The sequence below is a fragment of the Scyliorhinus canicula genome, chromosome 25 (assembly GCF_902713615.1).
Source record: "Scyliorhinus canicula chromosome 25, sScyCan1.1, whole genome shotgun sequence".
Lineage (NCBI taxonomy): Eukaryota > Metazoa > Chordata > Chondrichthyes > Carcharhiniformes > Scyliorhinidae > Scyliorhinus > Scyliorhinus canicula.
This window is the reverse complement of record NC_052170.1, coordinates 281,454-305,260: the sequence shown is the minus strand read 5'-3', so window position 1 is coordinate 305,260 and position 23,807 is coordinate 281,454. Positions and strand designations below refer to the sequence as shown.

The window sequence follows — 23,807 nt, the reverse complement described above, 5'->3', positions numbered from 1 at the left end:
TTTCGGGGCCCAGCGGAGTTGGTTTTGGGGCCTAGCGGAGTTGGTTTCGGGGCCGGCCCAGTGGAGTTGGTTTCGGGGCCCAGCGGAGTTGGTTTCGGGCCCAGCAGAGTTGGTTTCGGGCCCAGCAGAGTTGGTTTCGGGCCCAGCGGAGTTGGTTTCGGGCCCAGCAGAGCTGGTTTCGGGCCCAGCAGAGTTGGTTTCGGGCCCAGGTTTCGGGCCGAGCAGAGCTGGTTTCGGGCCCAGCAGAGTTGGTTTCGGGCCCAGCAGAGTTGGTTTCGGGCCCAGGTTTCGGGCCCAGCGGAGTTGGTTTCGGGCCCAGCAGAGTTGGTTTCGGGCCCAGCAGAGTTGGTTTCGGGCCCAGCGGAGTTGGTTTCGGGCCCAGCAGAGCTGGTTTCGGGCCCAGCAGAGTTGGTTTCGGGCCCAGGTTTCGGGCCGAGCAGAGCTGGTTTCGGGCCCAGCAGAGTTGGTTTCGGGCCCAGCAGAGTTGGTTTCGGGCCCAGGTTTCGGGCCTAGCAGAGCTGGTTTCGAGCCCAGCAGAGTTGGTTTCGGGCCTAGCAGAGCTGGTTTCGGGCCCAGCGGAGTTGGTTTCGGGCCCAGCAGAGCTGGTTTCGGGCCCAGGTTTCGGGCCTAGCAGAGCTGGTTTCGAGCCCAGCAGAGTTGGTTTCGGGCCCAGCAGAGCTGGTTTCGGGCCCAGCAGAGCTGGTTTCGGATGATGTTGGTGCGATTGGCTCCTTCAAAACAATCTATGCTCCAACAATAAACCTGCCGGGATGGTGCAACCATTGCTTGGGACCAAAGTCTGATGAAAAATCAGTTTAACACCGTGGGTGCAGAGAGTCACTGAAGAAAATTCAGTTTGACGCTCTGATGTTGTCACATTAAAGACCTGTTGGACTTTAATTAGGAAAGTTAGCTCCTTTACTCAAACTTCAAAAAGGGCCCAGAAGATTCCGAATCAGGTTTTCCTGACGTGATGTTTCTGACTATAGAACAGCATCTCCGATATTGTCCCATACTCTCCCCGTAGTCCTGCATCAATCCTAAACTAATCCCACTGCCCTGCACTCCTCCATAGAACTTCATTTATTTCAAATGTTCTTAAGATTCGAAGGTATCGGAGTAGGGGTAGGTCATTCGGCTATCTAACCTGCTCCGCCATTCAATCAGATCATGATTGTGTGATTGTGGCCTGAACTCCACTTTCCTGCCTGACCCCAGAACCCTCGGCTTCCTTATCATTAAAAAATCTGTCCATCTCCTCCTCAAATATACGGAATGACCCAGCCTCCACTGCATTCTGGGAAAGATAACAAGAGAGACCAATGACCCTCAGAGAAGAAATAATTCCTCTTAAAATTGGAGACCCCTCATTTTGAAACCATATCCCCTACCTCTAGATTTCCTCATGAGAGGAAACATCATCTCAGCATGTACCCTGTCAGCCCTCTCAGAATTTTATGTTTCAATAAGATCATCTCTCATTCTTCTCAACTCCGATGAGTATCGGCCCAACCTGCGAATCAGCTGAATGAACCATCATTCCCTTTCCTGATGGCTGTCATGCCTGTTGTGTAATGGTATTTCCAAATTTCTCACTGTACGATAACTGTGCCTTACACTAATTCATTATCTTGTTTTACGCACCTATTTTAGGCTTCACCTATCTATATTTTCATACATTTATTTATTTTAAGCTTCTGGGTGTACATAGTTCTCCATAAACTTTAGCACCTGAGGGCAGCACGGTGGCCTAGTGGTTAGCACAACCGCCTCACGGCGCTGAGGTCCCAGGTTCGATCCCGGCTCTGGGTCACTGTCCGTGTGGAGTTTGCACATTCTCCCCGTGTCTGCGTGGGTTTCGCCCCCACAACCCAAAAATGTGCAGAGTAGGTGGATTGGCCACGCTAAATTGCCCCTTAATAGAAAAAATAATTGGGTAATCTAAATTTTAAAAAAAACTTTAGCACCTGAGATGAAAGCACTGCCACCAAGCCAAACTGACACAAACTAACACTTAACAAGCAAAGCTTTGTAACTGTACCAGCTGGGCTGTCCCTATACAGCACTCACTCGATTCAAAACATCACCTCCAAATCTGCAGCTGACTTAAAAGTCTGAATGTCTTCAATTATAATGACTAAACTAATTGGTCGAGCTTCTTTCCTGTTGTGAACCCACTTGGGAGATCAGGAGTAGCAGGAGGGACTCAGTACGAGTGGCACGGGTATGGATTCTGTCCAGCTGTGTATGATGTGTCAGCTACATAGAGGATATCGTACAAAGAACAAGGTCATTTGGGGTTATCTCAGTGACAAGACCGAGAGCGATAAGAACTAAACTGTAACCTAACGTGTGGGACAGAAACACTCTTCATACCTGGAAAGTTTGGTTTCACCGGAATATTTCAGATGATCATACTCTGCCTGCAGACTCTCTTTCGCCTCCCTCAGCCGCATTATCTCTTTCTCATTCTCCAGTTCCAACTCCTCCAAGTGTTTTAAGGTCTCTCTCTGCATCACAAAGCGTTTCACTACATCCTTCAATCAAGAGGAGAACACAGACTGAAGCCAGCTCAATATTCTATACATTTCAAATAGTCACACAACCAGCTCCAGTATCACATTCGCCTGCCACAGGCATTATTTTTATGTTTTATTCTGTGATTCCATGATTCCGATCACTCAGGTAGGGGAGCCCACCCTTCCCATAATTCCAAAAATATTTCAACTTGACCAGAAAACTACAATTATTCTAACGTGTGTCTAACAATTGAGCAGCGAATCATATTATTTCATCTCAATAAAAAAATATTTTATTTTTCTCCCAGTATACAGGAGCTGCCTGCCTGGTGGAAGCATTCCAGGAAAGCGGAGCCTAAACGCAGTGGGGCCCCTCGCACAGAGGCTGGGGATCAGTATCTGGGCTGAAGCCATAGCTGCACAAATCCTTGAGACACACCTCTTCCCAAATGCCCCTCACCTGTACATCACTAACACCGGTCACAGTTTTGATCCATAAGAACGATTCCTCAAATGTAGTGAAGGCCTTTTCCTCAATCCCAGTTTCCTGTGTTGCTGGTCGCTCAAAGTGCAGCTCATCAGAGTGAGCAGCTACTCGCATTGCCTGAAAGAAGTCACCACAAAGAAGTCATCACTCACAGGCATTGGATAAGTTCTCCAGTGATCCTAATGCTGCTGTTTCACAAGGTCAGGATCAACCAGCAGAGCTACAATTAGTCAGGAGTCCTCAGATTGAGATCTTTCTATTCTGAGATGACACTCACTCCAAACCAAATCAACATTGAAGTAGAGGCACAACATCATTGCCATCTGTTATGGTCTGGCTGCAGGATAGTGAAAGCATTGGTGCACAGAAACCTCGGGCGGGATTCTCCTATCTGACGGCAGAGTGTTGACAGCGTCGTAAAAACTGGAGAGTTTAACAACGGCGTCATTGGACCGCTAAGTGTAGGGAACCTCTGCCCTACAGGAGGCTGGCACTGCACTGGAGTGACCCACGCCGCTCCAGCTGCCGATACCGCTGTCAAATGGGCGCCGTGTGTCTGCGCATGCGTGCTGCGGGGTGTGAATGCGTGCTGCGGGGTGCGAATGCGTGCTGCGGGGTGTGAATGCGTGCTGCGGGGTGCGAATGCGTGCTGCGGGGTGCGAATGCGTGCTGCGGGGTGTGAATGCGTGCTGCGGGGTGCGAATGCGTGCTGCGGGGTGCGAATGCGTGCTGCGGGGTGCGAATGCGTGCTGCGGGGTGTGAATGCGTGCTGCGGGGTGTGAATGCGTGCTGCGGGGTGCGAATGCGTGCTGCGGGGTGCGAATGCGTGCTGCGGGGTGCGAATGCGTGCTGCGGGGTGTGAATGCGTGCTGCGGGGTGTGCATGCGTGCTGCGGGGTGTGAATGCGCGGTAGCTTCCTTCTCCGCGCTGGCCCCGATGCAACATGGCGTAGGGCTACAGGGGCCGGTGCGATGCAGAAGAGGGCCCCAGCCCGAGAGGCCAGCCCGCCAATCAGTAGGCCCCGATCATTGGCCAGGTCACGATGGAGCCCCCCCCCCCACCAGGCCGCCCCCGACAGGATGGGTGCTGAGGTCCAGCCGGGTAAGACCAGATGGGAACAGTGCCAGCGGGACTCGGGCTTTTCTGGCCGGCCACTCGGCCCATCCCTAGCGGAGAATCGCTGGGGGGGGGGGGGGGGGGGGGGGGGGCTCCGGCGCCGACGCCAATGCTGCCGATTCTCCAGTCACCGGAGATTCAGCGGACTGGCATCGGGGCGGCGTCGTGCGATTGGCACCCGGCCCGCGAATTCTCCGACCCGGCGTGGGCTCAGGGAATCCCACCCCCAGTTCCTGGCTCCAGGTGATCAATGTTCCTTTGGTGGTGCACGATTTACTGGGCAGTATGACAGTGATTTGATAATGCTAACCACTGTGCCACCGTGCTGCCCAGTATGGCAGTGATTTGATAATGCTAACCACTGTGCCACCATGCTGCCCAGTATGGCAGTGATTTGATAATGCTAACCACTGTGCCACCATGCTGCCCAGTATGACAGTGATTTGATAATGCTAAGCACTGTGCCACCATGCTGCCCAGTATGACAGTGATTTGATAATGCTAACCACTGTGCCACCATGCTGCCCAGTATGACAGTGATTTGATAATGCTAACCACTGTGCCACCATGCTGCCCAGTATGACAGTGATTTGATAATGCTAACCACTGTGCCACCATGCTGCCCAGTATGACAGTGATTTGATAATGCTAAGCACTGTGCCACCATGCTGCCCAGTATGACAGTGATTTGATAATGCTAACCACTGTGCCACCATGCTGCCCAGTATGACAGTGATTTGATAATGCTAAGCACTGTGCCACCATGCTGCCCAGTATGACAGTGATTTGATAATGCTAACCACTGTGCCACCATGCTGCCCAGTATGACAGTGATTTGATAATGCTAAGCACTGTGCCACCATGCTGCCCAGTATGACAGTGATTTGATAATGCTAACCACTGTGCCACCATGCTGCCCAGTATGACAGTGATTTGATAATGCTAACCACTGTGCCACCATGCTGCCCAGTATGACAGTGATTTGATAATGCTAAGCACTGTGCCACCATGCTGCCCAGTATGGCAGTGATTTGATAATGCTAACCACTGTGCCACCATGCTGCCCAGTATGACAGTGATTTGATAATGCTAACCACTGTGCCACCATGCTGCCCAGTATGGCAGTGATTTGATAATGCTAACCACTGTGCCACCATGCTGCCCAGTATGACAGTGATTTGATAATGCTAACCACTGTGCCACCATGCTGCCCAGTATGACAGTGATTTGATAATGCTAACCACTGTGCCACCATGCTGCCCAGTATGGCAGTGATTTGAAGTTCAGAAGCAGTATCCTGGCTGAACTGGGATTGTTGGGAGTTCAATTATTAGATATCAATATTACCATCACTCATACAGAAAACAGAAGACATTTGATAAAATACATGGAAACGGCGAGTGAATCCCTTCCGAGCGCCAGACCAGGAGCAAGTCTACTGCGGCGGAGACTCCCAAACGGAGAATCCTGCCCAATATTTGCCACCTTATTTAAGGAAGGAAGTGAATGTGTTGGGCACGAGTCAGAGAAGGTTTACTAGATGAGCAGCTGGAATGGGCGATGGTTTATGAGGAAAGACAGAACGGGCTGGGGTTGCATATGCTGGAGTTAAGAAGTGTAAGAGGTGATTTGACTGAAACGTACAGGATCCTGAGGAGTCTCGACAGGGTGGTTGCAGTGACGATGTTTCCTCTTGTGGGAGAATCTAAAGCTAATGATCAGTGTTTAAAAATAAGGGGTCACTCATTTAAAACTGAGATGAAGTGAAATGTTTTCACTCGGAGACTGAAAAGTCTCCAGAACTCTCTTCCTGAAAAGGCAGTGGAGGCAGAGGGCGCGATTCTCCCAACGGGAGACTGAGTGCCGACGCCGGAGTGAAACCCGGAGGGCGCGATTCTCCCAACGGGAGACTGAGTGCCGATGGCGGAGTGAAACCCGGAGGGCGCGATTCTCCCAACGGGAGACTGAGTGCCGACGCCGGAGTGAAACCCGGAGGGCGCGATTCTCCCAACGGAGACTGAGTGCCGATGGCGGAGTGAAACCCGGAGGGCGCGATTCTCCCAACGGGAGACTGAGTGCCGACGCCGGAGTGAAACCCGGAGGGCGCGATTCTCCCAACGGGAGACTGAGTGCCGATGGCGGAGTGAAACCCGGAGGGCGCGATTCTCCCAACGGGAGACTGAGTGCCGACGCCGGAGTGAAACCCGGAGTGTTTCACTCCGGCGTCGGAGGCCGCTCCTCGCACTCTATTCTCCCCCCCCCCCCAGGGCGATAGGAGCGGCGGTGCGTGAATCCCGAACGCCCGGCCTTGACGCTTGCATCAAAGCGGCACGCCGGGAATGACGCGGCGGGCGGCGCCGAAGTGACGTCAGCCGCGCATGCGCAGATTGGCCGGCTCCAACCCGCGTATGCGCGGTTGCCGTCTTCCCCTCCGCTGCCCCCGCAAGACATGGCGGCTTGATCTTGCGGGGCGGCGGACGGAAAAGAGTGCGTCTCTTGGAGACGCCGGCCCGACGATCGGTGGGCACCGATCGCGGGCCGAACATCTGCTGAGCACGCCCGTGGTGCTCGATCCTCCCTCTGCCTCCCAGGTGTGGTTGGCGCCGGCGTGAACCGGTCGGGTTTGGCAGGCCGCTCGGCCCATCCCGGCCGGAGAATCTCCGGTCACCGTGAGAATCGGCGAGCGGCGATTCTCTGAGTGGCCTGTCGAAAAACACGACACGCCATTTTTTGGGGGGGTGAGAGAATCGCAGGGGGGTGCCAGGGCGGCATGGCGTGATTCGCCCGGCCCTCCCGCGATTCTCCCACCCGGCGTGGGGTGCGGAGAATCACACCCAGAGGTGGACAGATTCGGGTAATCAAGGAGGTGGCAGGATACCAGGGGGGAGGCAGGATGTAGATTTGAGGCTACTATCAGACCAGCTGCGATCTTATTAAATGGCGATGGGCCGAATGGCCTACTCCTGTTCCTTGTTGGATATGTTTATACACAATGTCTATGCAGTAATATAAATATGGACAATTCTCATTTGTATATTTATTTACCGTATATATGCACCAATAAAAGGCCTCCTACGTGATTCTTACCCGTCTCTCCGCACGTTCTGCTTGTGTTCTTTTCTCTTCAGCTAGTTTCTTGTATTCTGAAAGAATCCGTTCGCGTTCCCGCCGCTCCTTATGCATAACCTCCTCGTGCTGCTGGAGCTCACCCTATACGGTGTAGTCACACAGATACTATTAACCATTACAATATAGGAGGTGGTGTTACAACACAATTACTGAAGTGATATCCTCCGATTCCAGCATCATCAACACATATATTCCAGAGCCCTCTTTTAAGTTCTGGTTTATGTCAGACTTAGACGACTTCTCGTGTCTAGAGATACATGAGGCAGGCAAAGCAAACATTTGCATCATTGTTCCTATAGCTTGTTTTTCCTGGCACAGATTGTTTGGATCAGAGGCTGAAGCTTGGGGATGGATGTCACCTCCCACCAATAAAGTTGACCAGGAGTCTCTTCTGCTCTCACAACCTGCTATAGGCCGGTCAGAAGGACCAGCAGGTTGATAATCAGTCTATTTGGCCATGTTATGAATGCAATTTCTGTGGCATCTAGTCCTGGAGTGAGACTCGAAGCCAGGGTGCCTTGCTCAGAGGCAGGACCTGCACCCACTGCGAACCAGGATATCCTGTTTAAACTAAAGGCTAATTCTATTCTTATATTGTCTGGTTGCCCCTCATTTAACGTTTCATCTTGCAGCTATATTTCCATGTTCAGTCCGGTTCTCCAGGTAGCTTTACAATTGTCATAAACCTCCTTCATTTGTTTCATTTTACCTTTCATGTCCTTTACTCATCCAGCGAGCGATGTTTTCGATACTATTCCTCCCCAGAATGTATCTACTCTGTACCCAAATCATCTCATCTTTGAGGGCTCTCATTGTTCAATTGCAGACCAATTTTGGATTGCAATCGGCCTGGGTCAAGCCCCTTTTCAACTCACTGAAGTTAGCTCCAGTTAATTTGTTTTACATTCAATTAGATGTTGCCCTTTACCATAACCATTCTAAATCTGATGATATTATGCTCACTATTCCCAAAACAATTTCCCGACCCCTGAATGGTTGGCGCCACTCCCCTACGCCGGGACCCTCCGTCACGCCGGGTAGGGGAGAATGCTGCCCCGTCATGTTGCTGATTCAAATGCCAGTTTGCCATTACCATGGACAATGCACCAGTTAACAGGTGACTGACGGTTAACTGGTAAATTCAAATCAGCTTAACTCTGGTCAAGGCATTGGCCTGGGGAATGGCCAGTGAGTGGCAGTCGTCTATTTTGTGCCCAGTCTACTTCAGATGACCCTGGCCTTGACCAGAGTTAAGCTGATTTGAATTTAAACAAAGTTTGGCAGTTAACTAGCAGTTATCAGTTAACTGATGCGTTCTCCTTGACAACACCTCTACCAATCAGAGTCCACTTGCCAACAAATCAGCACTCTCTTCTCATGAAGTACTAATTGTTCTCTTTACACTCGGTATTGTCCTGATGAGTACAAGCCAAAAAGCTTCAACAGCATGTCTTTTTTCAGCAATACTACTACTTTTTCCTCGGATGGTGATGTCCAGCACGAGGGGACATAGCTTTAAATTGAGGGGAGACAGATATAGGACAGATGTCAGAGGTAGGTTCTTTACTCAGAGAGTAGTAAGGGCGTGGAATGCCCTGCCTGCAACAGTAGTGGACTCGCCAACACTAAACACATTCAAATGGTCATTGGATAGGCATATGGACGATAAGGGAATAGTGTAGATGGACTTTAGAGGGGTTTCACAGGTCGGCGCAACATCGAGGGCCGAAGGGCCTGTACTGCACTGTAATGTTCTATGTTCTCTATTTACCTGATCTTTTCTTACTGCTTTTAATCTCAATTATGCCTCTATTTTAGGAACAAGCCCTTCACCTGGTTTTAATGTGCCTCGCTGCCTTAATGTTCTGATCAACTAGAGCCAAGAAAATGCCACTCAGGGAATATATTGTTTTCACACACACCAACGTATCCATCCCTGTGGGATGCCTGCTGTCCCAACATTAACATTCCCGGATGGCCAGGAAATGAGCATACTTCCTAACAAGCACCTACATCGGATCTCAAATCGGGGAACAAGTAGTTCACACACAGGCCTCAGCTTTCATTATCTATCTCTGCCCAGTGCTACCGGCAAAGACACAACGAGAAGATCTCAAATTAGATCATGAAATAAACGTGTTCAAACTTGCTACCTTGGCAGCATCACGGGACAGTTGGGCATCGCTGTGCATCGTCTGCAGTTGCTTCAGTTCCTGTTGTTGCTGCAGGATCTCAGCTTCCAGTAAGTCCAGTTTTTTCTGAAAGGTCACACTCTCTTCCTAGAGATTAATTCAAAACAATTAACAATATCCAGAAACCCCCTCAGAACGATGGATCAAATAAATATTTCTAGATGCCTCCACAAGAGCTACATAAGGAAATAAGAATAGTAAATGGGAAAGGCCACATTTGTAAGAAGATAGTTGTAAATCGGAAGCTGAATGAACAACACAAAGAGATAGTAAGGGATCTTAATTTGGAGTGTTGTTTTGTATGAATGTGAGACATGGACTTGCAGAAAGGAGACCAACTTGTGAAATAAGTTTGAAATGTGGGTTTCGAGGTGACCGCCGTGAGGCATCATGGTGGCACTGTGGTTAACACTGTTGCCTCACAGTTCCAGGGTCCCAGGTTCAATTCTGGCCTCGGGCCACTGTCTGTGCGGAGTCTGCACGTCCTCCCCATGTGTGCGTGGGTTTCCTCCGGGTGCTCCGGTTTCCTCCCACAGTCCAAAGATGTGCAGGTTAGGTGGATTGGCTGTGCTAAATTGCTCTTTGTGTCCAAAAAAAGATGCGTAGGTTAGGTTAAGGGGTCAGTGGGGGAGTGAGCATGGCTGGAGTTTTCTTTCAGACAGTCGGTGCAGACTCGATGGGCCGAATGGTCTCTTTCTGCAATGTAGGGATACTATGACTTCAGACCTGCCTGCAAGCAATCTGCGAGGCAAAGGCTGGAGCCCCTGCTGAACTCCAGCGAATACAATCCTAACCTAATCCATCTCTTCCCATACATCTGTCCTGTTCTTTACCTGGCTCAACTCTCCACCTGTCCCTGCCACCCTTGGGAAAATGGCCGAGTGGAGGGGGAGGAATAGAGCCAGCAAACTGACACACTGGCTGAAGACACAGATTTATACATCCATTCGATTCCCAGCTTGAGTCACTGTCTGTGCGGAGTCTGCACGTCCTCCCCGTGTGTGCGTGGGTTTCCTCCGGGTGCTCCGGTTTCCTCCCACAGTCCAAAGATGTGCAGGTTAGGTGGATTGGCCATGCTAAATTGCTCTTAGTGTCCAAAAGGTTAGGTGGGTTACAGGGATAGGGTCAGGGCGTGGGCCCAGGCAGGGTATTCTCTGCAATGCTTGGTGCAGACTTGATGGGCCAAAAGACCTCCTCCCGCACTGTAGAGATTCTATGATCCAATCTGTGCCTGGAAGTTTCTACTTGAATAGGACAGGCCAGGAATGACTGAATTTTGGGTGAGTTATTGATTTGGGATTACTTCTCCTTAGGTTTCTCTCTCTGTCTCTGATCTGTACTAGCATTCCAAAGAGGCCTAACATTTTTATTTGGTTATGCCAGAGCAACAATCCTGAGTGAGCTTCTCCCAGGATGCAAAGTCAACATCAAAATACTCAAAAGAAAATTCACAGAGTCCTTTACCACTTCCTTTAGGTGCACAGGAAGATCGGAATTAGGAGCAGAAGTTGGCAACTTGAGATGCTCTGCCATTCAATCAGATCATGGCTGATCTCTTCCATGAAAATCCACCTCCCTACTTGTTCCCCATATCCCTTTAACCCATTTTTAAAATGAGAAATATATCTATCTCCTTCTTGAAAACATTTAATGATTCAAACTCCACCACACTATGGGGCAGAGAGTTCCACAAATTCATCACCCTCTGCGGGAAGTAGTTTCTCCTCATCTCAGTTCTAAATCTACTGCCTCTCAACCTATATCCGTGACCTCTCATTCTAGATTGCCCCACAAGTTCCTGTGCTGTAATTTTCTTTGTTCTTTGTTTTTAATCGCCTGCTATCTCACCTTCTGGATCAGTCTTTTATGTGGCACCTTGTCAAATACCTTCTGGAAGTCCAGATATACCACATCCACAGGTTCCCCATTATCCACCTTGCTGGTTACATCCTCAAGCAAGTTTGTCAAGCATGACTTACCCTTCATAAAGCCACACTGACAATGGTGGATTGAGCTTTGTCTTTCCAAATGTCGCCTCCTTAATGATTGATTCCAGCAACTTCATCAGCACAGAGGTCAAGTCAACCAGTCCATAGTTTACTACTTTTTGCCTCTCTCCCTTTTTGAATAGGGGCGTTTCATTAACGCGTGTTTCCAATCCACCGGGTCCCTTCCAGAATCCAGGGAATTTTGAAATATAATAACCAACACATCCACTATCTCTGCTGCCACCTCCTTTAATACCCTAGGGTGCAAGCCATCAGGTCCCGGAGACTTATCTGCCTTTAATCCCATCAGTCTATTCAATACCGTCTCCCTGGTGATGGTTATTGCACCAAGTTCCTTTGCATTAACTGCAGCTTTTGGAAAAAATATTATCCTCTACCGTGAAGACAGAGGCAAAATATTGGTTCAGTGCCTCGGCCATCTCTGTGTTCCCCATTAGTTCCTCAGCAGTAACGTCCTCTAAAGGGCAAATGTTTACGTTAGCTATTCTCTTCCTCTTTATATATTTGTAGAAGCTTTTGTTATCAGTGTTTATGTTTTATGCCAATTTCCTTTCGTCGTTCATCTTCGCTTTTTTGATTTTATTTTTAGTAGCCTTTTGCTGAATTTTACATTTCTCCCAATCTCCAGCTTACTACTAGCTTTTTCAGTATGGTCTGCCTTAGTTATTGCCTTTATGTCCTCTTTGACTTCCTTGTAATAATAATAATATAATAATCGCTTATTGTCACAAGTAGGCTCCAATGAAGTTACTGTGAAAAGCCCCTAGTCGCCACGTTCCGCCGCCTGTTCGGGGAGGCTGGAATGGGAATTGAACCCGTGCTGCTGGCCTTGTTGTGCATTACAAGCCAGATATTTAGCCCACTGTGCTAAACCAGCCCCTTGTTTAGCCATCGAACGTTTTTCTCCCTTTTACAATTCCTCTTCCTCTCAGGAATACACTTTAATTGAGAGGTGTTTAATATCTCCCTGAACATCCACCATCGTTCCTCAACTGTCCGACCCTCAATTATCTGAGCCCAGTCTACTTGGGCCAACTCTTTCCTCAGGCCTGTATAATTACCTCTGCCCAACGCTAAAACTCTAGTCTGGCATTCTGTCCTCTCTTGCTCAATCTGAATTTGAAATTCGAGCATGCTGTGATCGCTCCTTCCAAGAGGATCCATAGCGAGAAGACTATTTATCAACCCTTCTTCATTACAAAATACTATATCTAAAATAGCCTGCTCCCTGGTTGGCTCCATAACATATTGCTCCAAGAAACAATCCTTCATTTACTCAATGACATCTCGCTCAAGGCTACCCTTGCCAATTTGATTAACCCAGCCAAGATGTATGTTAAACTCACCCATGATTACCGTTGTGCCCTTCTCACAGGCCCTCATTATTTCTTGGTTTATTCTATGTCCCACGTTGGAAGTATTGCTCGGGGGCCTGTAAATTACTCCCACTAAGGAGTTTTTACCCTTGTTTTTTATTTGCACTCAGATTGACTAAACATTTTGGCCCTTAGTGCCAATATCATTTCTTAATACAGCCTTGATGTATTTATTAACCAATAAAGCAACTCCACCTCCTGGTCCACACTGTCTATCCTTTCGGAATACCGAGTATCCTTGGATATTTAATTCCTGGTCCCGGTCCTCCTGCAGCCATGTTTTAGTGATCCCCACCAAATTCCGAACACTGCGTGTATTTAGGTACAAGGTTTTTAAATATGTCCGACTGATTTGTCTTTCGCTTGCAGGGTTTTCTTGTGCACTACACTTTTCACACATTCTGACCTCCTGCATTAATCTCTGACAACATTCGCCCTCATCCCTTCGTTTAGATTCAAGAAATTAACTCTGTCTCTCTCGACAGATGCAGCCAGGCCTGCTGAGTTTATCCAGCATTTGTTTTATTACTACAATATAAATATGCTTAATATTCATTACTGATTAACGTGTACTTTCCAGGGAGTAAGGAAAGCAATTATTCAAGCTGTCGCTGTTCCAATTCATCCATTTGCATTGATGACAATGCAGGGCCTGCGCATGTACCTGGGAAAGCAACTCGATGCTGTGATCACATTATCCTGTCTCCCACTATAGTGACACTGGAAAGTGTAAGGTTCCAACAGGGTAATGTTGCAGATACCTGCAAATGAGCCTTCAGTTTCTGATACACCTTCATCACGTGCAGTGCCTCACGACATTTCAAATGAGTTTTCTCTAAACGATTCTCCAGTAGGCGCAAGGTCTGAAACACAAAAAGAATTGAGTGACATCAGAGAGAATTTAAAGATGTACTTAACAACTCACTGCTCCATTCGATTGAACATGAAAAAAAATCCTGAATTTGCTCTCAATAACTCAGCACAATGTTTAGTGGCAATGATCAAAATAAAGAGCCAGAAATGACCTATTAGTTTCAATCTAATAGCTTTCCCCTGCACCCACATTGCGCACTCTCAAAGAAGCTGTCTGTGTGCAGACTGGCGACCACCTTTCAGTCCCACTGTTTACAGAAGATGTTGCAAAATTCATGAAACATTTACCATTGAATCCGCCCCTCCCCCAATTCCCAACATTAGGATAATCTGTGAATTGACAGCTTCACCTGCGCATCCTCAGACACGTTCTCCATGATCTCCTGCATGGTCTTGGCTTCCTGGATGTTCTTGCTGTATTGCCTCTCCAGATCCATCTGATTTTTCTTCTTAGTCTCTGTCACATGTCTAAGAGCATTCAGGCACTTAATCTTCTGACAAACCTTCTGGTCCATCAGCATAATGACATCCTGAGCAATGAACGAGCGAGGAAAGCATTTCATTAAATTAATATTTTATTATAAATTGTTACATTAGATTTTTAAAGAGCCTAAATTAAACTAAAAACTAGGAGTTGGAATATTCTGGGACTGGTCTGAATATTTTTCTTGCACTTTTTTAAAAAATAATTTTTATTAGAATTTTTTACAGAAAATATGACAAACAATGAAAAGCAACAATATAACCCCATAATAACTATAACACCCATAAGACCATATCAACACATGTATCACACCCCCCCCCCCCCCACCCCCCCAAACCCAGTAAACAAGAGAACTTAAAAATAAATTAAAATTAAATAAGCAAACATAGATATTGTCTCCCCCCCTCCCCCCCCCCTCTTCCCCCCCTCCCCCCCTCTTCCCCCCCTCCCCCCCTCTCCCCCTCTTCCCCCCCCTCCCCCCCCCCTCCCCCTCTTCCCCCCCTCTTCCCCCCCCCTCCCCCTCTTCCCCCCCCCCCTCCCCCCTCTCCCCCTCTTCCCCCCCCTCCCCCCCCTCCCCCCTCTTCCCCCCCTCTTCCCCCCCCCCTCCCCCTCTTCCCCCCCCCCTCCCCCCCCTCTCCCCCCCCCCCCCCGGGTTGCTGCTGCTACTGTCCCTGTACCCTATCGTTGAGCCAGAAAGTCGAGGAAAGGTTGCCACCGCCTAAAGAACCCTTGTACCGATCCTCTCAGGGCGAATTTGACCTTCTCTAGCTTAATGAAACCCGCCATGTCATTGATCCAGGTCTCCACGCTTGGGGGCCTCGCGTCCTTCCACTGTAGCAAGATCCTCCGCCGGGCTACTAGGGATGCAAAGGCCAGCACACCGGCCTCTTTCGCCTCCTGCACTCCCGGCTCCACCCCAACCCCAAAAATCGCGAGTCCCCAGCCTGGGTTGACCCTGGATCCTACCACCCTCGACACCGTCCTCGCCACCCCCTTCCAGAACTCCTCCAGTGCCGGGCATGCCCAGAACATATGGGAATGGTTCGCTGGACTCCCCGAGCGCCTGACACACCTGTCTTCACCCCCAAAGAACCTACTCATCCTCGTCCCAGTCATGTGGGCCCGGTGCAGCACCTTGAATTGGATGAGGCTAAGCCGCGCACATGAGGAGGAAGAGTTAACCCTCTCCAGGGCATCAGCCCATGTCCCATCTTCGATCTGTTCCCCCAGTTCCCCCTCCCACTTAGCCTTTAGCTCCTCTACTGACGCCTCCTCCACCTCCTGCATTACCTTGTAGATATCAGATATCTTCCCATCCCCGACCCAGACCCCCGAAAGCACCCTGTCACTAACCCCCCTCGCGGGCAGCAAAGGGAATCCCTCCACCTGCCGCCTAGCAAACACCTTTACCTGCAGATACCTGAACATGTTCCCCGGGGGAGCCCAAATTTCTCCTCCAACTCCCCCAGGCTCGCAAACCTCCCATCAATGAACAGGTCCCTCAGCTGTCTGATGCCCGCTCTGTACCAACCCTGGAACCCCCCATCCATGTTCCCCGGGACGAACCGATGGTTCCCCCTTAACAGAGCCTCCATCGAGCCCCCCACTTCCCCCCTATGTCGCCTCCACTGCCCCCAAATCTTGAGGGTAGCCGCCACCACCGGACTCGTGGTATACCTCGTAGGAGGGTGCGGCCACGGCGCCGTTACCAGGACCCCCAGGCTTGTGCCTCCACAGGACGCCCTCTCCAACCGTTTCCATGCTGCCCCCTCCCCCTCCATCACCCACTTGCGCACCATCGACACATTGGCCAATAATACCCCAAGAGATTGGGTAACGCCAGTCCCCCACCATCTCTACTCCGCTCCAAGAAGACCCTCTTCACCCTCGGGGTCCCATGCGCCCAAACAAAGCTCATGATGCTGCTAGTCACCCTTCTAAAAAAGGCCCTAGGGATAAAGATGGGCAAACACTGAAAAAGGAACAAGAACCTCGGGAGAACCGTCATTTTGACGGACTGCACTCTACCCGCCAGCGATAGCGGCACGTCCCACCTTTTGAATTCCTCCTCCATCTGCCTCGTAAAAGTAAGCTTATGGAGAGTCCACCAACTCCTGGCCACCTGCACCCCCAGGTATCTGAAACTCTTCACTGCCCTCTTAAATGGGAGTCTCCCAATTCCCTCCTCCTGATCACCCGGGTGTACTACAAATACCTCACTCTTGCCTAAATTTAACTTATAGCCCGAGAAGCTCCCAAACTCCGCCAACAGCTCCATCACCCCCGGCATTCCCCCCTCTGGGTCCGCCACATACAACAGCAGGTCGTCCGCATACAGCGATACCCGATGTTCCTCCCCGCCCCACACCAGACCCCTCCACCTCCCTGACTCCCTCAACGCCATAGCCAGAGGTTCAATCGCCAATGCAAAGAGCAAGGGGGACAGGGGGCACCCCTGCCTGGTCCCACGGTAGAGTCTGAAGTACTCCGATCTCCTTCCATTGGTAACTACACTCGCCATCGGAGCCGCGTAGAGCAACCTCACCCATTTGATGAACCCCTCCCCGAATCCGAACCGCTCCAGCACCTCCCACAGGTACCCCCACTCAACTCTATCAAACGCTTTATAGTTTTCTTGCACTTGTTACTAAAAGTCAAGTTTTACTCCACAAGAATCGAGTCTAGCTTTACTCAGACACAGAGTTCGGTAATGTTGTGTTCCCAAGGGTTACATGAAACAGCTGGATTACTATAACTTGTTTACTGGAAAGGCACATGTTCTCTCACATTATTCCAGATTATTCTACCATGCCCTGTGACTTACGCCGTACTCATCAACATTCAAAGTAAAAATTAAACAGGAGCAGAGTCAATCGAATTACTGATTTCAGAATGTTAAACTTAATATTACACCTCTTCAGATACAAAAACTAGAAAGAATTTCCCAAAAGTTCCAAATGACAAATTGACCGATGTTACTAAAATCACCGTCACTCCAATTGTACAGAATTCCAAAGGGCCCAATCCCCTCCCATTATGCAGAATCCCACTATTTAAAAAATAATAATTCATGGAATGTGGTGTTACCAAGGCCAGTATTAATGGGCTAAATCGCTGGCTTTTAAAGCAGACCAAGCAGGCCAGCAGCACGGTTCGATTCCCGTACCAGCCTCCCCGAACAGGCGCCGGAATGTGGCGACTAGGGGCTTTTCACAGTAATTTCATTGAAGCCTACTCGTGACAATAAGCGATTTTCATTTCATTTTCATTTCATTGCCCTTGAACTGAGTGACTTGTTAGTCAATTGCAGTGGGCAAGTTAAGGGTCAATAATATTGCTGTGGGTCTGGAGTCATGTGTCGGCCAGACCAGGTAAGGATGGCAGATTTCCTTCAGTAAAGAGCATTAATGAACCAGATGGATTTTTACAACAATTGATAATTTTATGATCACTATTACTGGGATTAAGAATAAAGAACAAAGAACAAAGAAAATTACAGCACAGGAACAGGCTATTCGGCCCTCCCAGCCTGTGCCGATCCAGATCCTTTATTAGATTTATCATTAAATCCCCACAGTGCAGAAGGAGGCCATTCAGCCCATCGAGTCTGTACCAAGCCTCTAAAAGAGCACTCTACCCAAGCCCAATCCTCCACCCTCTCCCTGCACTCATAACCCTACCTAACCTGCACATCTTTGTATTCTGAGAGGAAACCGGAGCACCCAGAGGAAACACACGCAGACACGGGGAGAAGGTGCAGACTCCGCACAGACAGTGACCAAGGCCGGAATTGAATCCGGGTCCCTGGTGCTGTGAAGCAGATCTTTTGTGGACTAAGCTCCACTTTCCCACCCCAACACCATAACCCTTTATTCCTTTATTCTTCAAAAAACTATCTATCTTTCTAAATCTAAGCAACTGACTGATACCTTTAGTGGTGCAGGTATATTGATGTTGAGAAAGGCAGGGAGTGTGTAGTCAAACTGAATTTAAAATATCTTGAGCTACAATGTTAAAAAGGACTGGTTACCGAGTCTCATCCCTGGTAGTACATTGCCCCCAATTAAATGGCAGTAAATTTCAATTTTCCAAATACATTTCTCTCCCACAGCACCTTCTGGAGCAAAGCAAACTTCCAAGAATCACAAACAGGAGAGAACTCTTCCATGTCCAGGGTCATGGATTAAATTCAGAGAATTTTAGTTTCATTTTCTCTTTCCCCCTTTTCACCATTTGCAAGAGGTTTGGAAACTGCAGTTGATGCCTCCAGAACTGTCAAGGAAATCCGATAATCACCGTGCCACTTTTATTCCTTAGTGCTGCTTTTTCGCGACTGTCTTGAAATGAATCCTTAACAAGTTTCTCGTCACTCTGAAACACAAAATTCAAATTAATTTCAGTCATCCCAGTATCTTTGTGACAGAAGGATACAAATTTAGATGGGGTGGGGTAAGATCTGATGCAGGGCAGGGGAGGGTGGTTTCTGTTACAGGAGAGGGTGGTGGGAGGGAGTGGACAGGGTGGGATGGAGTGGAGAGGGTGGTGGGAGGGAGTGGAGAGGGTGGGAGGGAGTGGAGAGGGTGGTGGGAGGGAGTGGACAGGGTGGGAGGGAGTGGACTCTAAATGAGGTGCACTAAAATGAGGTGCATTCTAACATTGCTCATCTTCTTGATCTTCAGGTTGATTACTGACTATGTTTGACACTAGAATCTCCTCTCTCTGGGAAGACAAAACTCCAGAATTATTTCCCTTGCCACTGACTCTATCCACTTCTTAGCCACGTGTTCAGGCTGAAATCAGACCAAGCAAATCTTTGGGGTTGTTTCCTGCAAAGTGAAATTGCCTGTTTCTATTTATGCAACATTGCACACTTCAACCTTTTAGCCACTGAGACTTTTACTCCAGCTTTTTTGATCTTTCAGCTTGATTTCCTCAATACCGTCCTGCCAACCTTCCATCATCTCTCCATACAGTCCAATTGGCCCAAAACACAGCCAGTCACAACGCTCAATGATGCTGTGCTGATGCTGATTCCTATACTCACACTAAGCTAACTCAGTCATCAACCCATTAAACTTAAAACATTCATCTTCAAATGTCTCTGTTGCCTCACTACAGCTTCAATCTCCTCCAGCCATATATCTTCTCAGGCAACCATGCGTCCTCTGTTTTTCCTACATCCTAAGCCACCTCAAATGTTCTCATTGGATCCTCTTCCTGAATGTGAACCAAATTGTTTATCCCTCTGCTCTTACTCCACTTTCTTTAAACTTAACTTTGTGCGGAGTTTGTACATCCTCCCCATGTGTGCGTGGGTTTCCTCCGGATGCTCCAGTTTCCTCCCACAGTCCAAAGATGTGCAGGTTAGGTGGGGTTGGGGGGGAAAGGGGGAGTGGGCCTCGTAGGATGCTCTTTCGGAGAGTCAGTGCAGACTCGATGGGCCAAATGGCCTCTTGCACTGTATGGATTCCATGAACTAAGTCTCTGCTCACTTTTTCTGATCTCTCCTGCAATAGTACAAGAATTCATTCTTTTTAATATTCTTACTTTTTCCTTTTCTCTGTGACAGACCTTTGGGCATTTCCTATTGAAAGGTAGTAGAGAAATTCAGTTTGTTGTTTCTCCATCACTGTGATGAAAACAATTAAAAACAAACAGGTCAAAAGCTGTTCCAATGAAATAATCTGTGAGTTTGTCAGCGGGATCAAACCCCCAGGGTGACCTGTCTGACCAGCCTGATCTTACCGTCAGTGCTCCAGCCAGCATCTTGTGCAGGCGCCTGTTGTCTTGTCTGAGATACTGAATGGACTCCTTGTTTTTCTTGATTTTCCATTGGGAACTTTCATAATAAGCCTTACGATCGCCCTCTGAAAGAAGCCAGTCAATAAGGTTAGGATATTCTGCAGGTGAGCACCATCTCAGCTCTCTCTGACCATCTATCCAGGATAACCTGGGATGGGTAACGCATGGATAACAAAACAAGTCAATAAATTGGAGAGAAGGTGGAGGCGCTTCTATTGCTGCAGAAAATCTTGGACGTTTTGCAGCAAAGTTACACCGATTTTCATCTCCATTTACTTGCAAATCACGGATACAATAAATCATCCGTGGCAACAAATATCAGGAAAAGTTTGCTCTTGTCTCTTCACTTCTTTGTTTCACACACACACTATTCTCTCTCGTTACAATTCCCCCTCTCCCATTCTCACTTTAACCTGCTCACCACCCCCCTCCTCATCCTTTCCCCCTTTAGTCTCCCCTTCCCACCGCACCCAGAGGTTTAAACTCTCTCTCTGTCATTGAAAGGACAGAGACTTTCCCCACAGTGACCATCCCTGTCTGTGCCCAGCTGCTGCATATTTGGGCAGAAGGGATGTCTCCACGTCAATTTCATGCGGACATGAAACAACTAAACTTACCCAATAACTGGATTTTTTTCTGTAAATCCCAGATCTGTTCCTGCACCGGGACTCGCGGTGGGTCCAACATCGTCCCAATGCCGGCAATGTGCCGAAGCCAGGGTCTCTGTCTGACTGCCTGGGGTCAGAGTGCTCTCTCTGTCCCTCTCCCTGTCCCTCCCTCCCCCTCTCTCTGTCCCTCTCCCTGTCCCTCCCTCCCCCTCTCCCTCTCTCTGTCCCTCTCCCTCCCTCCCCCTCTCTCTGTCCCTCTCTCTGTCCCTCCCTCCCCCTCTCTCTGTCCCTCCCTCCCCCTCTCCCTCCCTCCCCCTCTCCCTGTCCCTCCCTCCCCCTCTCCCTCTCCCTCTCTCTGTCCCTCTCCCTGTCCCTCCCTCCCCCTCTCTCTGTCCCTCTCCCTGTCCCTCCCTCCCCCTCTCCCTCCCTCCCCCTCTCCCTCTCTCTGTCCCTCTCCCTGTCCCTCCCTCCCCCTCTCTCTGTCCCTCCCTCCCCCTCTCTCTGTCCCTCCCTCCCCCTCTCTCTGTCCCTCCCTCCCCTCCCTCCCCCTCTCTCTGTCCCTCTCTCTGTCCCTCCCTCCCCCTCTCCTTCTCTCTGTCCCTCTCTCTGTCCCTCCCTCCCACTTTCCCTGTCCCTCTCTCTGTCCCTCCCTCCCCCTCTCTTTCCCTCCCTCCCCCTCTCTTTCCCTCCCTCCCCCTCTCTTTCCCTCTCTCTGTCCCTCTGATCTCCCTCTTCCCTCTCTCTCGAACTCTCTCTAATCTCTCCAGCAACAAACAACAAACCAGTTGCTGAGAAACCACCGTTTCCGTTTCCTCTTCATTTTGTTGTGGTTTCCATTCAGCATTTTATTTTGTGAACCAGGACAGGAAGCTCTGTGGACAGGGAGTCTTTATCACCCTGTCCCTCAGTACAGGAAGCTCCCTCTGTGGGCAGGGAGTCTCTATCACCCTGTCCCTCAGTACAGGAAGCTCCCTCTGTGGGCAGGGAGTCTCTATCACCCTGTCCCTCAGTACAGGAAGCTCCCTCTGTGGGCAGGGAGTCTCTATCACCCTGTCCCTCAGTACAGGAAGCTCTGTGGACAGGGAGTCTCTATCACCCTGTCCCTCAGTACAGGAAGCTCCCTCTGTGGGCAGGGAGTCTCTATCACCCTGTCCCTCAGTACAGGAAGCTCCCTCTGTGGACAGGGAGTCTCTATCACCCTGTCCCTCAGTACAGGAAGCTCCCTCTGTGGACAGGGAGTCTCTATCGCCCTGTCCCTCAGTACAGGAAGCTCCCTCTGTGGGCAGGGAGTCTCTATCGCCCTGTCCCTCAGTACAGGAAGCTCTGTGGACAGGGAGTCTCTATCGCTCTCTCCCTCAGTACAGGAAGCTCCCTCTGTGGGCAGGGAGTCTCTATCACCCTGTCCCTCAGTACAGGAAGCTCCCTCTGTGGGCAGGGAGTCTCTATCACCCTGTCCCTCAGTACAGGAAGCTCCCTCTGTGGGCAGGGAGTCTCTATCACCCTGTCCCTCAGTACAGGAAGCTCCCTCTGTGGACAGGGAGTCTCTATCACCCTGTTCCTCAGTACAGGAAGCTCCCTCTGTGGACAGGGAGTCTCTATCACCCTGTCCCTCAGTACAGGAAGCTCCCTCTGTGGGCAGGGAGTCTCTATCTCCCTGTCCCTCAGTACAGGAAGCTCCCTCTGTGGACAGGGAGTCTCTATTGCCCTGTCCCTCAGTACAGGAAGCTCTGTGGGCAGGGAGTCTCTATCACCCTGTCCCTCAGTACAGGAAGCTCTGTGGACAGGGAGTCTCTATCACCCTGTCCCTCAGTACAGGAAGCTCTGTGGACAGGGAGTCTCTATCGCTCTGTCCCTCAGTACAGGAAGCTCCCTCTGTGGGCAGGGAGTCTCTATCGCCCTGTCCCTCAGTACAGGAAGCTCCCTCTGTGGGCAGGGAGTCTCTATCGCCCTGTCCCTCAGTACAGGAAGCTCTGTGGGCAGGGAGTCTCTATCGCCCTGTTCCTCAGTACAGGAAGCTCCCTCTGTGGGCAGGGAGTCTCTATGGTCCTTTCCCTCAGTACAGGAAGCTCCCTCTGTGGGCAGGGAGTTTCTATCGCCCTGTCCCTCAGTACAGGAAGCTCCCTCTGTGGACAGGGAGTCTCTATCACCCTGTCCCTCAGTACAGGAAGCTCCCTCTGTGGGCAGGGAGTCTCTATGGTCCTGTCCCTCAGTACAGGAAGCTCCCTCTGTGGGCAGGGAGTCTCTATCGCCCTGTCCCTCAGTACAGGTAGCTCCCTCTGTGGGCAGGGAGTCTCTATCGCCCTGTCCCTCAGTACAGGAAGCTCTGTGGACAGGGAGTCTCTATGGTCCTGTCCCTCAGTACAGGAAGCTCCCTCTGTGGACAGGGAGTCTCTATCGCCCTGTCCCTCAGTACAGGAAGCTCCCTCTGTGGGCAGGGAGTCTCTATCGCCCTGTCCCTCAGTACAGGAAGCTCCCTCTGTGGGCAGAGCTCCTTTTGTGCCCATCCCAATGTGAACCCAGATGATGCATTGAAAGCTCCTGAAGTGGTAACTCTGAGTCAGGAAATATATAAATGCAACTTCTTATTTTTACTAGTCTATTGCTGCCAAGGCCAGTTGGTTTTGAGCTCGGATGGGATTCACAGATATTACAGCTTTATCTCCCATGTGATCACACAATCATTACACTACAGAAGGAGTCCATTCGGCCTTCCTCTCTGCACCAGTTCTCCAAATTAGGATTTCACCTTTGCCATTCTCCTGCTCTCTTACTCGTGGCGTTCCACAGGGATCCGTGCTGGGACCACTGTTGTTTGTGTGATCTGGAGAAGGTCTGATTAGCAAGTCTGCAGGTGACACTAAGAGTTGCAAATAGATGAAGTTGAATCCCCACAAATGCGATGTGATGGATTTTGGGAGGTCAAGTTTAAGTGTCAATTATACAGTAAATGGCAAAATCCTTCAGAGGATTGACATCCAGAAGGATCTGGGCATTCAGGTCCATCGTTCCATGAAATGTCAATGTATTTGGAAAGGTGGTCAAGAGCCATACGGCATGCTTGCCTTCACTGGCCAGGGGATTGAGTACAAGTGTTGGCAAGTCATGTTACAGTTGTTCAGTCGGCAGTTAGGAAGGCAAATGCAATGTTAGCATTCATGTCGAGAGGGCCAGAGTACAAGACCAGGGATGTACTTCTGAAGCCGTATAAGGTT

General features: G+C 49.7%; 1 protein-coding gene across 2 annotated transcripts in view; it reads right to left on the bottom strand.

The window, feature by feature from the left end:
• odad3 (outer dynein arm docking complex subunit 3) overlaps positions 1-20,768 on the bottom strand; it is a 32,357-nt gene extending 11,589 nt beyond the window's left edge. The window contains exons 1-9 of one of the 2 annotated variants that reach the window (XM_038784958.1): positions 20,605-20,768; positions 19,931-20,052; positions 18,482-18,556; positions 14,052-14,231; positions 13,590-13,691; positions 9,405-9,530; positions 7,210-7,332; positions 2,980-3,123; positions 2,377-2,537 (exon numbers count right to left, since the gene is read on the bottom strand). In XM_038784958.1, the coding sequence (XP_038640886.1) occupies positions 2,377-2,537; positions 2,980-3,123; positions 7,210-7,332; positions 9,405-9,530; positions 13,590-13,691; positions 14,052-14,231; positions 18,482-18,556; positions 19,931-20,052; positions 20,605-20,674 (1,103 nt within the window). In that variant the 5' untranslated portion in view covers positions 20,675-20,768. Of the gene's footprint in view, positions 1-2,376; positions 2,538-2,979; positions 3,124-7,209; positions 7,333-9,404; positions 9,531-13,589; positions 13,692-14,051; positions 14,232-18,299; positions 18,461-18,481; positions 18,557-19,930; positions 20,053-20,604 lie in introns of those variants that run through there. The other variant, XM_038784959.1, reaches the window with a different exon arrangement.
• Between the last annotated feature and the right edge of the window lie 3,039 nt (positions 20,769-23,807).